At 36.9% G+C, this 16804-nt stretch overlaps 2 protein-coding genes and 2 non-coding genes across 10 annotated transcripts; 3 read left to right on the top strand and 1 right to left on the bottom strand.

Moving 5' to 3' along the window:
* The first annotated feature begins 487 nt into the window (after positions 1-487).
* On the top strand, positions 488-8380 carry LOC132598540 (NADPH:adrenodoxin oxidoreductase, mitochondrial). 7 transcript variants are annotated; one of them, XM_060311471.1, is made up of 14 exons: positions 488-669; positions 733-837; positions 1819-1932; positions 2042-2095; positions 2298-2414; positions 3360-3469; positions 3637-3710; positions 3873-3934; positions 4747-4945; positions 6244-6307; positions 7067-7134; positions 7411-7553; positions 7685-7962; positions 8131-8380. In XM_060311471.1, exons 1-13 carry the CDS (start codon positions 562-564, stop codon positions 7916-7918), a joined length of 1452 nt encoding a protein of 483 aa, XP_060167454.1. In that variant the 5' UTR covers positions 488-561; the 3' UTR covers positions 7919-7962; positions 8131-8380. The 7 variants fall into 7 exon arrangements, with proteins under 7 accessions (XP_060167454.1, XP_060167455.1, XP_060167453.1 ...); XM_060311472.1 differs by having other exon boundaries at positions 8142-8380; XM_060311470.1 differs by having other exon boundaries at positions 7685-8380.
* An 831-nt stretch (positions 8381-9211) lies between these two features.
* On the top strand, positions 9212-9296 carry TRNAM-CAU (transfer RNA methionine (anticodon CAU)). The gene is given in 2 exon segments: positions 9212-9249; positions 9261-9296. It is a non-coding gene; the product is annotated as a tRNA-Met (tRNA).
* A 712-nt stretch (positions 9297-10008) lies between these two features.
* On the top strand, positions 10009-10093 carry TRNAM-CAU (transfer RNA methionine (anticodon CAU)). The gene is given in 2 exon segments: positions 10009-10046; positions 10058-10093. It is a non-coding gene; the product is annotated as a tRNA-Met (tRNA).
* A 1402-nt stretch (positions 10094-11495) lies between these two features.
* LOC132598541 (uncharacterized) lies at positions 11496-15234 on the bottom strand. Its single transcript, XM_060311477.1, has 3 exons — positions 14571-15234; positions 12977-13417; positions 11496-12166 (listed from the first exon to the last, which is right to left on the bottom strand). The coding sequence occupies exons 1-3, from the start codon at positions 15013-15015 to the stop codon at positions 11982-11984; spliced, it is 1071 nt and encodes a 356-aa protein (XP_060167460.1). The 5' UTR covers positions 15016-15234; the 3' UTR covers positions 11496-11981.
* Between the last annotated feature and the right edge of the window lie 1570 nt (positions 15235-16804).

A 16804-nucleotide genomic window follows, 5' to 3' on the forward strand; every position in this document is an offset into this window, starting at 1 on the left:
AGGCAAAACTTCAAAGATTCAACAAAGAGAAAACCAAAACGCATATCAAAATCAACTAAAAATATTACGACATTCAAAAAACCAAAATATATACATGGGGAACGAAACTAAAGTTCAAAAAATCATACAGACACTTTAACAAAACACTATAATTTTAAATAAAAAATGATCAATTAAATATAAAAAACGATGATGACAAAGATATCAATTCAACAAACAACAATTTAACATAAAAACAAATATTGGAACGAGCAAAAGATCCAAATTCGTACCTAAATTTTAGAACAGATAAGACAGACACAAAACAGAGGAGGAACGAAGAAGCAAAAAAAGAAAAAGAAAAGGGCAAATGATGAAATAGAAAGGGTTTTAATGGGGTAAAGATAATTTCGTCAAATTTTTTTCATTAAATAGGCGGCAGAGATAAAAATTAAAGAAGACATAAATGAGGGGCAAAATATAAACACCAGCCCAAAAGAAGGGCACTCCGCGCAAAAAAAAGTAATAACTGGTTAGCAGAGCAAACGGGACCAACTTTGTGGATTGACAAATTTTGGGGAAATGGCAGTTTCAAGAGCACTCAGGAGAAGCTTTTCCACTGTTTCTTCAGAACCATTACGCGTTTGCATCGTGGGGAGCGGACCTGCCGGCTTCTACACTGCCGATAAGGTACTGCTTTCAACTTTCTCATTTTTTCCGATTGACTTTGTTTTTGAATACTACAATTGACAGATTTTGAAAGCTCATGAGGGAGCTGAAGTTGATATACTTGATCGGTTACCGACGCCATTTGGATTAGTCAGGTCTGGCGTGGCTCCTGATCATCCTGAAACAAAGGTCTTAATACTTTTATTGTATTTCTTTTTTCGTAATAGTGGTGGCAATAGGACAAGGCCGTTGGTGGGAAATACAGGACGAACCCTAAGAGGGGTGGCCAAGGCACAAGTATCTTTTAAAAGTTAATTAGCTCGGCAAAAATTAACATGTAGCCATACAAGTGTGTTTTCTTATGCCGAGGGTCTACAGGAAACAGCCTCGGTAAGGCCTGCGAACATTCTACCCTCCCTAGACGCCACTTTGTGGGATTTCACTGCGTATTTTGTTTTTGTTGCTATACAAGTGTGCAAATATGGAAACAGAAGCAGGAAAAAAAATGAATAATCTCCTCTGATAAACCTTTTCTCTTTTTGAGACTTTTTTCAGCTCACCTAACACCAGCAACAAACTTTCTGAGGAGTTTTTTTTGTTATGGCGGCTTGAAATTTTTGAACTTTCTTTTTCAATGCATAAGTTTGCATCTTTATATATTTGTGTAGTTCTAATAGTACCCCCTCTATTTTATTTTATATGACAATATTACTATTTGGAGAAGGGAACAAATTTTTATGTGACCATCTTAAATACTTTAAGCTATGGTTGTTTATAGTACTTTTTATATAATCCAATCCAGGTTTGTAAATTTGTCTCCAAAAGATTGAGAATCCCATATCTGAATTCACATTAAAATTTAGACTTTGACCCTCATATTGTATACTTCGTCATCCTTTTCTGGAGATAAGGAGTAGTATATTTCTTACTTATAAATAACAAATTACCCATCTTGTATTTCTCTATAGAGTTAACAAAAAGTATTTTTAAGTGATGAAGAGTATGCTTCAATTTGAGACAGAAAGCAATTATCAAGTAATAACCCAGCAAACAATATCTTGCTGCACGAACAGGAGCGTTTTAAAATACCGTTTTGGATTTTTTTAAAAATTTACAACTTCCTGATAGCTGCTCTTATTAATGCTTAGTTTACCAGAATACTTGCAACAGATTGTGACGAACCAATTTTCTCGGGTTGCTCAAAATGGACGTTGCTCGTTCATTGGGAATGTGTCGCTTGGAGGCTCCATATCTTTGGCTGAGCTGCGTGAATTATATGATGCAGTAAGACTCTATACAGTGATGAGGATGCATTTGATTCTCTGACATTTTTTACTTGTCTGGTGCAGTATGTAGTATTCACCAGATTCAAAGTTAATATATCATTTTGCAGGTGGTGCTTTCTTATGGTGCTGAAAGTGATCAAGCTTTAAGAATACCTGGGGAAGTATGTATATTCAAGGGGTGGCTTTGTTGAGTTTCCTTGCTTTATAACTAGTGTCTTAGGAAATAAGTGTTAGTGATGGTGTCATAACAATCAAAAAATATTACTGATGGTGTCATTTGATCAATCTTCTACCACTAAATTCCTGTTATTTCTTAAAGAGACATAGTTTCTGTTTATCCATCTATCGCTGCATGTCTTGTAGGAGTTGGCTGGGATATACGCTGCCAGAGAATTTGTTTGGTGGTATAATGGCCACCCAGACTGCAGAAATCTGGCACCAGATTTGAAGAGCTCCGATACTGCTGTTATTATTGGTCAGGTATGTCTATATAATGCCCATAATACTATTACATGTGTAGCCAGTGGTCCAACTGTGGTAAAATTGTACTTCTAAGGAACATTACCGATGTTCATGGTTTGATTTTGTTGCTATAGATTGTCTCATTGGATAAGTTGCTTGTTTATCTTTTACTAGTAGTATTTATTGAACTTTCAATGACATGTGTATTCCACTTCAAAAAAAATATAAAAATAAGCCAATATTTGCTTAAATTTAAACCACAAATTGTGTGCACCCAAAGGTGTGGCCTAGTGGTGAATGAAGCGGGAGGAAAATCATGAAGTCTCATGTTCAAATCCAAACGGAGGCAAAAAACAATAGGTAGGTTTTTTCTTCCATCTACCTAAGCATTGATGGACAAAGTTATCCGATACCGTCATTAAAAATTCTGGAAAACTCGGACACTACTGTTACTAAAAAAGAAATATTTGCTTAAATATAAAATAGCATAGCGCGTCTTCTTTTGGGTTAATAATTATTTTTTTGTTAAAATTAAACTAAACCAATGGAACAAGTCCCTATGCCTCTCTTTTGGGTTAATAATTAGCCTACCAAATGTTTTCCTCTTATCTCTTTCTGTCTTCATGGTGTTGTATAATTCAATGACAACCAGAGTTATTATGTGGACATCTTATCTCCTAATGTTTAGACTGGAATAAGGGTTAGCTTCTGGTGTTTAATTAATACTACCTAAAGTATGTTGCTCCACATTGGATGCTTCACTGCATTAATATGCCCATCAACTCATCACTTTATAGTCTGAGTTGTCTATTGGGAGATTGGCAAATGCATGACATGTTTGCATCATTTGAAGCAATGTCTTCTCTAGGAAACCACCCTAGAATTTATTTGGTTAGAGCTTTATAAAAGAATAGGCACAGTGAAATGTAGCTCCTTGCTAAGTGATTTTTCACTTTTGTTCAGGGAAATGTAGCTCTTGATGTGGCGCGTATCCTTTTACGACCAACTACTGAATTGGCAACAACTGATATCTCTGACCATGCTTTAGCAGCTTTAAGCGAGAGCTCCATTAGGTCTGCCTTCTGCCATCTGCCATCTGCCATCTGCCATCTGCCATCTGCCATCTGCCATCTGCTTTTGTCTTTTTCAATATAAGTGTCATCACATGTTGTAGTTAAATATGTACCATAGAAAAACATGTTGAATTTAAATGATGACGCTTATGCTTGAATATTGTCAGAAAAGTGTATTTGGTTGGAAGACGGGGAGCAGCACAAGCAGCCTTCACGACGAAAGAGCTGCGTGAACTTCTAGGTGAGTTCACAGAATTTTTTGTCTGTCTAAGATTGCTGGTTCCAGTTCCCCCCACGTTCATTCATCATGTTACTCGTTTAACTTTACTCTCGCAAGATAATTAGAGCCTAATATTATTTGCACCAGTAATTGGTTTGTTAAATGAAATTTATGTTGCTTCAGGTATCAAGGATCTGTCCATTAAAATTCGACAAGCAGATTTAAGTAAAACCCCAGCAGATGAGGTATGCCCGCTATCTGTATTACTAGTTCAGGTTCCGTAGGAAATGATGTATAAATGCAAAGCCCTTAAACTTTACTGTTTTGTAGCATACTAGCATTATATATTTCACTGCTTTTCTTTAGTGACAAACCCTTAGACCGTTTGAAATATAGAAACTTGCTCCTCCTTTTAGCTTCAACTACCATATAAAAAAAAAAAGAAAAGCAAATGACGATACAACCACATGATTGAGAGAAAAGGACCTAAATGGTCCATTAACTACATCGATAAGTTTAAATTTGATCTTTCTGTCTGTGACTTATCTTTCTAAACAGAGAAAGTAAAAGATAAGTAAATAAAGTGCAAGAATGAGAGTAATGTGGGATGCTGGATCTTGTTGAGGAAAGGAAAACCTATCTGGTTAGAGACTTAGAGTCCCACATTTGTTGATGGTGTGAGTTGTTGTCTTCTTATATAGTATTTGACAAGTCTCACTTCCTACAACAACCTCAAGTTAATATGCAATAATAACTGGGTTCATAGTCAAATATTTATAGATATTTAGTAATTCCTTTAATACATATATAATAAGGTCTAGACAAAAACTACTGGGTTCCCGTTAACCGACATATCGTACTGTTGATCTGCCCCTGTTTCTTGGATATGTTCGGAAGAAGAGTGTAATAGGCTGCTTGCTGTTGTATGCTGTTTATGTCCCTTTTCTTGTACCCTCTTGGTACAAGAATTTCACTTTGCTTTTATGGTCACTAGTCTTATGCATAACTTTGGTATCTCCCAAGTTGAATATTCTGTTCTTTTGTTTTGTGTGCAAAGGAAGAATTAAAGAATAACCGGATTAAAAGGAGAATTCATGAACTGCTCTCCAAGGCAGCCACTCCGGCAGCTTCCGTATGCAGTCCAGGTCAAAAAGAACTGCACTTTGTTTTCTTCAGGAAACCAGACAGGTTTCTGGAATCAGATTGTAGAAGTGGTCATGCTGCTGGTTTGCGGATGGAGAGGACAATTCTTAAAGGTAACTGTATGCTAAAAATTCTTGCCTTTTTTTGTTTCTTTTTGGGGGTATATGTTCCTCAATAGATCTGCTCTTACCTTTTGTTCTGTATAATCATTTTAGCATGGACTTGACATTGTCCGATGAGGACTTCTGATGTTAAAATTTCATTGATATGATGGGGGAATCTTGTATACAAACGCATGTACAACAGTACAAAAGGATTGTTTGATGAGGATTTATGTTTTGTTAGTTGTGCATCTATGTGTTTGTGTAAGTCATGTATTTGAATGAGTGTATGCTTGTTTGTACATTTTATTTATTGATGTAGTGCTTTTTTTTCCTTTTCATTTTTAGGACCCTTTGTTTTCATGGATATTATTATTCACTTGAGATAGAATGTGATAAGTGTATTAGTAATACGTGGATAAGAGCATCTAATATGATTAAGATACTTTTGCGCATTACTTTGTGGTAATGCACCATGTGGAGAATCTACAACATATATGATCCTCCACGAAAGTCACCTGATCATTTGTACAAACTGGAACCTCATGAATGGCTAAAAAGAAACTAGAAATAAAATGGCTATTCCTCAAATGTGCATAACAATCCTGTATGCTCTCTTTTTTCCTTCCTTCCACAGGATTCGCGTGAGTGCTAATGGGGCAACATCATAATTCACTGATTTCTCTTCCTATTTCTAAGTTTTCAGTTGGAGAGTGCCTCCGTCACTTATGACCATATATGTCAGATATAGGCCAAGGATATTAATGAAACATATTTCTATCCAATTTCAACATATGCTTATACAATGTAAATTCAGTTTTAAATGTAACTAACCATGAGAAAGGCATATGCAATAATTCATCCAAAGGCTTTTCATTATTACCATTTCTGTACAATAGCGGGTGATTGAGTGGTTGAGGCATAAGATAAGAGTAATTGAATGTAGATTCCAGGTCTGTTTCTTGTTACAACATTCAGTATTTGCCCATTACTCCACCTTTGGTGTGCAGGTTAACCCAATACGTGTTTGTGGGCAGTCGCATGCTGCTTGATGGATTAGTCAAGGTCTGTGCAAGTTGAGTACAGATACTACAATCTACAATACTTGTTTGAAACCAAATTACCCGTTAACGTATGTGTGTCTTTGTGTGTGTGTTTCTGTAGTTCATGCTTAAAACTCTTCAAAAAAATGTGAAAGACTTGACTTAGTATTTGCAATTATGTCGGAGTTATAATTAATAAGTGTGCATGTTGCAGATCTTGTTCACGAGAGATAACTACTTCTAACTCTGAACTTTTTCTTCCTCCAGAAGATGTTGACTCTGGGAAACAGATTGCAGTTGGTACTGGACTTTTTGAAGAAATGGGATGCGGGTACACTGCTTTAGTTTTCTTTGTTTCCCTGCATTTAAAATCTTTTCTTTCTTAAATGATCTACCAACTCATATAACATGTAAGAAACCGCTTTAGTTCTACATTTTATTTCATATTGCTGTGGTGTAGGAAAGCGCTTTTTAATTCCCTTTTTTATTTGCAGCTAAACCTATCTTTTGATTCATTCCCACCATGTTTAACAAAAAAATAAAAAAGAGGAAGAAGACTATAGTAGCTGAAGTGGTGAGATTTGAGGGATAAAGCAAAATCTGAGAAGATACAACTAGTGAGTAGAGTAGTTTGAAAGCCAGTAGTGGTTCTGTGACATACCAAAAGCGAAAAAAAAAAAGCAGCCCGGTGCACAAAGCATCTGGCGTTAGCAGGCTCCACGGAAGGGCCGCACCCCAAGGGGCGTGATGTAGACAGCCTACCCGAATGCATTAGTGGCTGCTTCCATGGCTCGAAAAACCTTTAAGTTAGCAGAAAAACCCTTAAGTTAAAGAAAGTGAGATAAGCCCATTTTTGATAGATTTCTCAACTAAAATTAGGTGCTTAATTGACTCAATGCTATGATGAGGCCTCCCCACGGACCAAGAGAGATGGTTTTTATTTGGTTTAATCTTTCCTTTGCTTCTAGCCTTCATAGCCATATATTGCTGGGCCAGTCACTGGTCACTACATCAATAAGCTCTTTTTTACTTTTCTGCATTCCGGAGCTCTGTACTGAATGTTGATATGTTTTACTGCACTCGTTTGTAGGCTGGTATTGAAGAGCGTTGGTTACAAGTCGATACCTGTTGATGGCTTGCCTTTTGATCACCATAAAGGTATGTGATGAAAGCTAAATCATTGCCAATGTGTCGATTGCTCTTACAGCTCTTTGCTTGGATAGATCTCTCTATAATTTTAAGCTTCCAATTCTCATATGTATATTCTATTTTAGCGATTGCAAATACTTCCATTCACATTAGTGTTTTTGATTCCATTTTTTATCTCATCCCTTGGACAAGTGTTTTCATCATTCACATCAACTGCATGAAAGCTTTGGTTGCTGTGTGGTCCATCACTGTTGCTAATTAAATGATCTGGGGCTGCATTTCCAGGAATTGTTCCAAATATTCAAGGACGAGTGTTAAGCGAAGCTTCTGGAAATGCACAAGTTGAGAAAGGCTTATATGTATGTGGGTGGTTGAAGAGAGGACCAACTGGGATAATTGCTACAAATCTTTACTGTGCTGAAGAAACTGTAAGTGCATATCAATCACAAAACCTGTTGCTTTACTATTCCCATCATCATGACCAAGGAAATTTTCATTCAGAGCTAGTTGGATTAATTCTATAATATTATAGTTAGCTTTGCTAATTGAGACATAACAGGTTGCTAGCATATCAGAAGATGTAGTGACAGGAGTGGTAACATCAAGATCTGGCTTATCAAAGCCCGGAAGACAGGGCCTTCTCGAATTGCTTGATAACAGGAACGTGAAAATTGTTCCTTTTGGTAGCTGGGAAAAGATCGACAATGAAGAGCAAAGGAGAGGGAGTCTGAAAAACAAACCCAGGGAAAAACTTACCAGTTGGCAGGATTTACTAGAAGTTGCTACCGAGTGATAAAAGTGTGTCCAGGATGGCAGATTTTGCTCACTTGTTGCATGGTAAATCCTGAACTCAATAACTCTTCAGATGTGCTGCATTTGGTTGGCCCTCGGCATATAGATGATTGACAGTGCATTCTAAGAAAACATGAGAAATTATCAGTTACCTGCTCAATTGCTCTGTTTTGAGCTCTTTGGTCCTGGAACCTTCTACTGACATGGTCACAGATTCTAACCAGGTTGAGGCAGATGAGAAGCGTTGTGCTTTTGTGACTTATTCATCATTTGAAATGGAGCACTGTAGTTGTATTTTAGAAGAAGCTCCGCATATTCAATTTTCATTTGTTAAAGCCTGTTTTCACTCAAATGTAATTGATTTCAGGTAAGGGTATTGCAAGGAAAGAATGATCCAAACACACTTGTTTTTGCATTATTTATCTTTGGTTATATAATCATCTTTTGAGCTTATAGTTCAAAATGCGTCCTCTGAAGTGTGCACAAATTCATTTATTTATACAAGAGTTTCGTATGTCTAAAGGGTGAAGAAAATCAAAGAGATGAGAACCTTGAGAGTCAGGATTTGCACTTTCAAAATATGGGTTAGCTTAGAACCATATTTTAGATCTATTCTTGTGTCGAAACTTGAGAATTAGTAACTTCTGTAAACTTGTTTGAGAAACTAGCTTCTCCAAACTCTAAGCCTACGAAATAGATCCATGGAGTAGAAAAGGAAAAAAGTACCACACGATATGTTGATATGCTTAGTGGTATATATTTTCAGAGGATAAATACTCACACTAATCCAAAGGCATGCTTTACGTGGCATTTACTATAAAAGTTACTTGTTTATCAAATGTCAACCCATTCAAGTGCATTTGCTTTTTAAGAGTTTTTTCACTCGTTACCCGTAATTCTAGAACCCATAATTCAATGGTGTCTTCACTTAAAATGAGTAAGATGAGGTTCATGGTTAATACTTTTTCGGACATTCTTTATTTTATATACGTTCAAACTTTTCTCACTCATCAATTTCAATTTGGTAAGTTGAAAACGAAAAAGATTCAATATGGGAACTACAAGTTGTTCATCTTGAGCGCATTGGTGATCTAAGCATTCACTTATGTATGGAATCTAGTTTCCCGCAGTTCATTTTCTTCCGTTTCCTGAGAGAGAATGAACAATAGCATCATAAATTTTAGATTAGCAAGTATACACTTACACTATACAATAAGTAAAGTGGCTTGTTCAACTAAACCAATTTTAGTGTCTAATTGAGCCTTGACAGTGCAAGACAAAAAGAGTATAACATGGGGTGGTGGCGCAGTTGGCTAGCGCGTAGGTCTCATAGCTTCTGAGTGATCCTGAGGTCGAGAGTTCGAGCCTCTCTCACCCCATAAACCTTTTTTTTTTTTTTTTTTTTAAATTCTGGCAAATTCCTATTGCATCAGTGCCATCCGGAAACATAAATGACTACTTGTAAACAACTTTCGTTGGTTCAGAAATGTTAAGCTTTAGACTACAAAAAATCCTTTCGCCCATCATTATAATTTATGAGTATGTCTTCATGCCATGGAAACATCAACTTGTCGCATGCCATGTGGATTTTACAGGTCTAGAAAATGAGCAGATAAAGAGGTTTAAATGTCTTTGGCGTTGACAACTGTCTTTTGCTACTTTTCCTACTGTTTGCGGAGTGATGCTTAATGTGTTATAGTTCTCTCTTTGCTACTTTTTGTGGTTCCTTTAGAAGATTCCAGGAATGACCACTTATTGTGGATTTGCGGTGCCGCTGAATAATTATATTCCTTGCCGGGTTAGAGCCTTTTTGGATGGACATTATGCCTATAAGCTGCAAACAGCTTATAAGCTAAAAAAAATAAGTTGGGGTAGTCTAACTTATTTTTTTTTGCTTAAAAGCTGTTTTAGATAAGCTAAGCCAAATGGGCCCAATTATTTTTTTGAGCTTATTTTAAGCACAAAATGACTTTAAGCTGGCCAGCCAAACACTCAAAAAAAAACTTATAAACAACTTATAAGCCAATCCAAACGGGCTCTTAGTGGCTTAATGGTAGTATTATAATAGTACAAAATCACAAAATGCACAAAGGGGTGGTGGCGCAGTTGGCTAGCGCGTAGGTCTCATAGCTTCTGAGTAATCCTGAGGTCGAGAGTTCGAGCCTCTCTCACCCCATAAACCCCTTTTTTCTTGAACTCAATTTGGCAAATTCATAGTCATTTGTTTTTTGTTCCTCCAGGATCTGCCTGTGTACATCAAACATATCATACCAAAATTCAATTTAAGCAGCTGATTCGACTTCTAATTAGCTCTTTATGCCTCAAAATGATGCCCACTCAGGTAGCCCGATACTTGTTTGACGTCCGCCGAACTTCCTTTTTCCCAGTGGATATACCAACACCCATGTCAGTCATTCCACTCAAACAACTTTGTCATGTGGTTGTTCAATTTCGAGCTGAGCAAAATACTATAGAGTTTCATATTATATCCCTGGGTGTTTGCCTGCTGCCAATGAGAGCCAATTTTCCTGAAACTTGTATGTCTTGGATCATTTGCACACAGACAAGGAACGAAAAATTGCATTCAAGTCTTAGCTTAATCTTGCTCGTCAACACGGGTAGGACTTTTGATTTCCAAGTCATCGAGCCTCTCTCACCCCATAAACCCCTTTTTTCTTGAACTCAATTTGGCAAATTCATAGTCATTTGTTTTTTGTTCCTCCAGGATCTGCCTGTGTACATCAAACATATCATACCAAAATTCAATTTAAGCAGCTGATTCGACTTCTAATTAGCTCTTTATGCCTCAAAATGATGCCCACTCAGGTAGCCCGATACTTGTTTGACGTCCGCCGAACTTCCTTTTTCCCAGTGGATATACCAACACCCATGTCAGTCATTCCACTCAAACAACTTTGTCATGTGGTTGTTCAATTTCGAGCTGAGCAAAATACTATAGAGTTTCATATTATATCCCTGGGTGTTTGCCTGCTGCCAATGAGAGCCAATTTTCCTGAAACTTGTATGTCTTGGATCATTTGCACACAGACAAGGAACGAAAAATTGCATTCAAGTCTTAGCTTAATCTTGCTCGTCAACACGGGTAGGACTTTTGATTTCCAAGTCACAAATATATTCCTTAAACGGTAGAGGAGTTGCTAAAAATGCAGTCCCCTTGGTGGAAATGGTTCATGATTGGTTATGAGTTATTCTTAAGGGTCCCATACATCATGATCGGAAATGGAGTGCCATAATCCCCGCAGGCCTTCCCTTCTTGTGCTCCACTATGTTTGGCTGGACTATTCCCCATGAGGGCTATTTGGAAATCGTGGCATAATTGGGAGCACAGACGATATGTATTAAGTGGATGCATCATGTAAGGATAATTCTATTTTATTTTATTTTTTATACTGACATAAAAAAATACATAAGAAATGTGCAGTTCCCCTTAAGAGTCCTTTCTTTCTTTATTACCCAGATCATACAGTTATCTTACAACTATGTATACTTCCCATACCCAGGGTCCCTTCACAGACCATCTGCAGAGATGGCATTACGCTATCTTTCAAAGGCGGAGCTGCCAAACCAACATTACAGAGATCTCTCTCTTTGAATAATAACTGAATAGAAATGTTATATCACAGATTGAAAGCAGGTAGTACAACATTCCTACTGACCGCCTAAGGTATACAAACCTGACCTGATCTGATCATCTACCCAACTGTCAACAGTACCCAATACAGAGATATCAACATCGAAAGATATTTATGCTCTCAAATGACCCAACAAACCTAACAAACTCAGGTCACTATTATTAAGTGAGCGAAGTGCAAATAGCTATCAGCCTCGAAATCTGATCTGCACAGGCACTAAGCAAACCCTCTTGATGTAGCACCAAAACCTTGAAATTTTGAACAATGATTAACTAGCTCGTCCAACTTTTATTAGAGCAAAACTGCAGCGTGAAGCCATGTTTTTGCCGCAAGACCTAACCTACATATAACTCTTCTTAAAAACCCTACACTCTGCAGTGTGTGCATGTTGGCCGAGGTAATTAACCAATGTTAGGCAGTTTCGTGAGTGCCAGCACCTGTCGATTCACTGGAGTTTGCAATTGGTTGATGTTTACTTGTTTGTGGCAGGTAATTATAAGCAACCACTGAAACGCCAATGGCAGCAGAGAGCCCTATACAACCCCATAGCCACTTCCTCTGGGTTCTTTTCCTCTGTCGCTGCTTCCGAGCAACATCTGCAGAATGTTTGAAATGAAAATTGTCAAATTGATTAAGAAATGACATCGCTTATAGTGGCACAGAAGCATATATTTTAACTATCACATTCAAAATGTTAAAATGGTAGTTTCCCAAAGCTACAAAGGACTAAGTAACAACAATCCTGACCAAGGGTCTTTAGGCCAATAATAAATGGAAGTACGGTTGACCCAAGCTACACCAACTCCAACTGAAAAATAATTCTGACCAAGGGTCCTTAAGCCAAGAATGGCAGGCAGCTGACGAGGTAGATCTTTTGAAAAAGTTTTATAAAAAATTTCAGCTACATTAATGCTGCAAATCACGGTGCCACTTTTTGTACAAGTTAAATAAACCCTTGGCAGAAGCAATAATCCACTCCCATTCAACTTTAACCGGGGCAGAATGGATCCCAGCATTATTGTATCTTTCTCATATCACGGGATGCACCTTAATTTAAGGAAACTTCTAATCGAACAGATGTGTGTATGACTATAAATGAAGCTTGTACTAGCTCAGAAGTATTTGGCAACCATAACTTATTATATAGCAGTCTATAGAACTCTTTTTTGGTTCAAGAGTGGGGAAATAGGATGCATATTTCGTCTAAGAAGTAAGATGCCTACACATTCATCCTAGATAGTCAGTCCTTCTCTAAATGGGATTGTAAGATTCTCAGTTTTAGGAAACTAAAGTTGAAGCAAGACCACAACAATATTATCATGAGAGCTGTCAATGTCTGGATGGTAAGGGACATTCATCAAAGTTGTTATAAGTAGCAACTACGTAGTAACAGAAGCAACACCTACCAATGATTTCCTGATTTCTCTGGGACATCTCATGATTTACAGCCTCGTAGTATCGGAGCCTGTCTCTCAACCTTGAAATCTCCTGGTTTTTTGATTCAAGTATTGACTCTGCAGCTAGTTCAGCTTCTGCACGAGCTTGACCTTTTCCTATTGCTTCAGCAACAAATCTTGTGACAATTACTTCCTGAGAGAGCTGCTCAATTGAAGCATTATCAAACTGCATACCACCAATGACATCTGAAGGTGAAGGAAGTGTTAACCCTAACCCAGATAGAACATTACTGATATTCTGCCACTGACATCGCATCATATTAAGAGCATCCTCGGCAGAATTTCTCCTTTCAATTTCCTCAAGGAGTTTAAGCCTTGTGGCACGCAGTTCCAATTCAATATTAGCGCCAGATGCAGATCCATTAAGAGATGATCCTTCCAAGGTGAAATCTGAGGTACCACCATAAAGAGCAATTAGACTCATCATAGACTTTAGGAATTACCTAGGAAAAATGACATTTTTTTGTCTAGCAGCTGTTATAATAGAACAATTACATTCATCAGTGTACTGCAGGAATTATTTACGGAACATAACATAATTTGTCTGACAGCTATTCAAATATAGTTGAAAGCAATCCCTCCCTCCCTCTATTTTCATTCCAATGCTGACTTTTTCTTTGATCAATTATTCCAATGCCAATCTGATTTTTAAGTCAAATTAGGGGCTCAGTAGAAAAACCTTCTCTAATATCACGATTATACCTACACAACATACACTTCTCTGATCAAATCGAACCAAATCCAAGTGTAACAACAATAACTAAACCTTGAGGACAACTAATTGTTCCCTTATATCTATCCTTAGCTTCCATTCTTTTGGTCTTAGTTTTAGTATTGAAAGACTAGAAGTCTAGACAAAATTTCCTTACATCATAACCTTTTGCATAACCCAGGGCACGGACAAACCATCTATGACGAGCTTATGTTATCCTCTATATGTTCCACACACACCCTTTGTGAATTGTTCTCATTTCTATAATAGTTTGCTAAGTTTCTGCAATATAATTCAGCTAATTGTAACATAATTTTTTTTTTTTTGTTGAGTTGCTAAGCTTATTCTAGTCAATAATTCAGATCTAGATAGAGGTTGCTAGGATAATCATTTTCGGTCAAACAGATACAACTCAAACCATTTCTTCTCTTTTACACCCTGCCTATAAACTAGAGCATCACAGTGACAAGTTACTCAGAGGTACCAACCTCAACAATTCTTCTTTCAATAAGAAAGCCTTAATGGTAGTCTTTACTTTTTCCCTTTCACTCGTAGTGTGGGGAAAGATTGGACTCTAGGGGTCCTACTAATTGAGTTAAGGAAGCAAACTGTAACAACAAAATAGCATTTGAAATTCCATTGGATTTGACCGGAGTAATGTATTATAGGAATCATCCAAAAATATCAAGTCTTAACACAAAAAAAAAAAAAAAAAAACACATACTTATAATTTATTAGAGATTACAGTTCAACATAACGTAATTCCACAGATTTGCTTAATAAAACAATAGAAACAAACATTAAATTAACAAAGAGAAGCAAAAATTATACCTTCATCGGCATCAAAGAATTCGCCTTGAGCAGACACAATGCTACGGCAATCATTAACACTTGCAACGCTAAACACATCACATCTCGGATCCAAAAATCCCTCATCTTCTTCTTCTTCTTCAAATGAAGCTAATAACTCCTCCTCTTTCAAATTCAAATCTAAATCAGTGTTGTCATTGTTAACTTGCTCATCAAGTTTCCGGTTGGCAAAGGCGGCACCGCCACGTCGCTTGTGGTTGACTACATAAGGAGAAGGAGAGAGGGAACCAGAAGAAGTTTCTGGAATCGGAGCTGGCTCAGGTGTTATGTACAACGCCGGTGATATATATATGTGGTTCGCCGCTGCAACTTCATTTCTCTCGTTTATTAGCTGTTGTTGCTTTGCGTAGGAGGATTTACGAGGTTCCAGAAGATTCTCGAAGGCTATTGCTGTATAAGTCGGCATAATAACGGCGCCGGACGGGAATAGTACCTAGGTTTTCGACATCGGAGCTTTTCTTTCACCGCCGTAATAAGGGTTTGTTTTTCAGGAAAATGGGAAAGCAACGTGTTATATGGCGTATCCTTCAAGTCCAGCGACTTTGGAGTTATGGGGACACGTTTGGTTTGCTCTTTCTTTATATCGTGCTTTCTTTGCCTTCTTCTTCAAGAACAAGTTATGCTTTTCTCAAAAGGATTAAATTTAGAAAAATCTTTTTTCGAAGATAAATAAAAGATTTATTAATGTTAAAAAGCACATACGTATAAACTTATCATTTAGTTTCATCTCAACTATTCATTACTATATTTATCTACCCGAACTCTCTTTATATTAAAAAAAACACCTCCAGTGGAGAAGTCAAAATTTTGACTAAAAGGATTCAAAATAGGTGGAAGTGAATCCACGAAGAAGTCAAAGGGGGTTCAACATCTACTAAATATACATAAAAAATAAATTTAACTATATATAAACTGTATAATTTATCACCTAAGGGGGTTACTTGGCTTCACCCCTAACCTCTATGCTGAGTTGACCTCCACACACCTGTTGTCTTGAGAACAAATATTTGACCACACAATATCAAGGTGTGGAAATAATTTAGGTAGGTAAACAGAGCAATGATTAGTTGAGGTATGAAACTCGTCGAAAAGTGATAGTTTGGATGTGCTTTCTATCATTAATCATTAATTCTAAATAAAAACAATTCAGTAAGTTTTCACAAACCTAAAAAAGACCCATGAGTATTTTCTTAATGACTAATTAAGTATGCGACTTTTTCGTCAATTTTTTGCCAAAGACTTGATTATTCAAAAATTAAAGCACACCTAATTCCAGACGCCATGTTTATTTTGTTCTCCCTGTCTCAACTTTTATTTTAAATTTTCACATGGAAATTGTCAAAAGAAAACTTCTATTAAATGTGTCACGCCTTGTAAGGATTAGGGACCACCGAATAAATTTGAAGTTTTGTTCATAGTAAAGAGCACACATTGATAAATTTATTAATTTATCTTTTTTTTAACAAGTAATTTAGCGCAACAATATTTAGGTTGATGAAACAATCAGTTAGCATTATATTGAGATTCCTTCAATTGTCCCATCATTTTTATCATGACTTATTGGCGGTTCATATCTTTGATGCATTTATTTATTTATTATGTCTAAAAAAAACAATTTTGTTAATCACTGCTGTGTTATAAAATAAAACTATGAAGTAAATACACAGAAGAAATATGTAGAGAGATATCAGATTATATTACTTCTACTCTTTCAACATTGCATCTGTGCATCCCATTTATAGGAGCAACATACAAAGGAGATATTTTGGGATATTTCTAACTTAATGGATATTCACTAATTTGGGATATTTATAACATGCTGGTATATGTACAGGTTTTAAGGGGCTGTTAGGTCACTCTGCCTAACTTAAAATGTTTTATTTGTGCGGATTGCCCTTCAAAAGCACTGGTCTTTAATTCCCCCCCCCCCCCCTCCCCCCCCTCCCCCCCCCCCCCTCAAATATGAGAACTTTAATTTTTATCATTTGCCTAAAAACCCATGGGTTTCGGATTTGAATCCCTGTTCAGAAAAAAAAAAAAAAAAAATTTGCAAGACAGAGATTTAGATTCGCTCTGCCTGATGGCTTGCAAAATTATGCCTTAGGCCTAACTTTGGCATTTGCATTCAAAATTCTACCTGAGGCCAAACTTTTACAAAATTCTGCCTTGCGATTTTTTTTTTTAACTAAGCCGGG

Source organism: Lycium barbarum, chromosome 6 (genome assembly GCF_019175385.1).
Source record: "Lycium barbarum isolate Lr01 chromosome 6, ASM1917538v2, whole genome shotgun sequence".
Taxonomy (NCBI): domain Eukaryota; kingdom Viridiplantae; phylum Streptophyta; class Magnoliopsida; order Solanales; family Solanaceae; genus Lycium; species Lycium barbarum.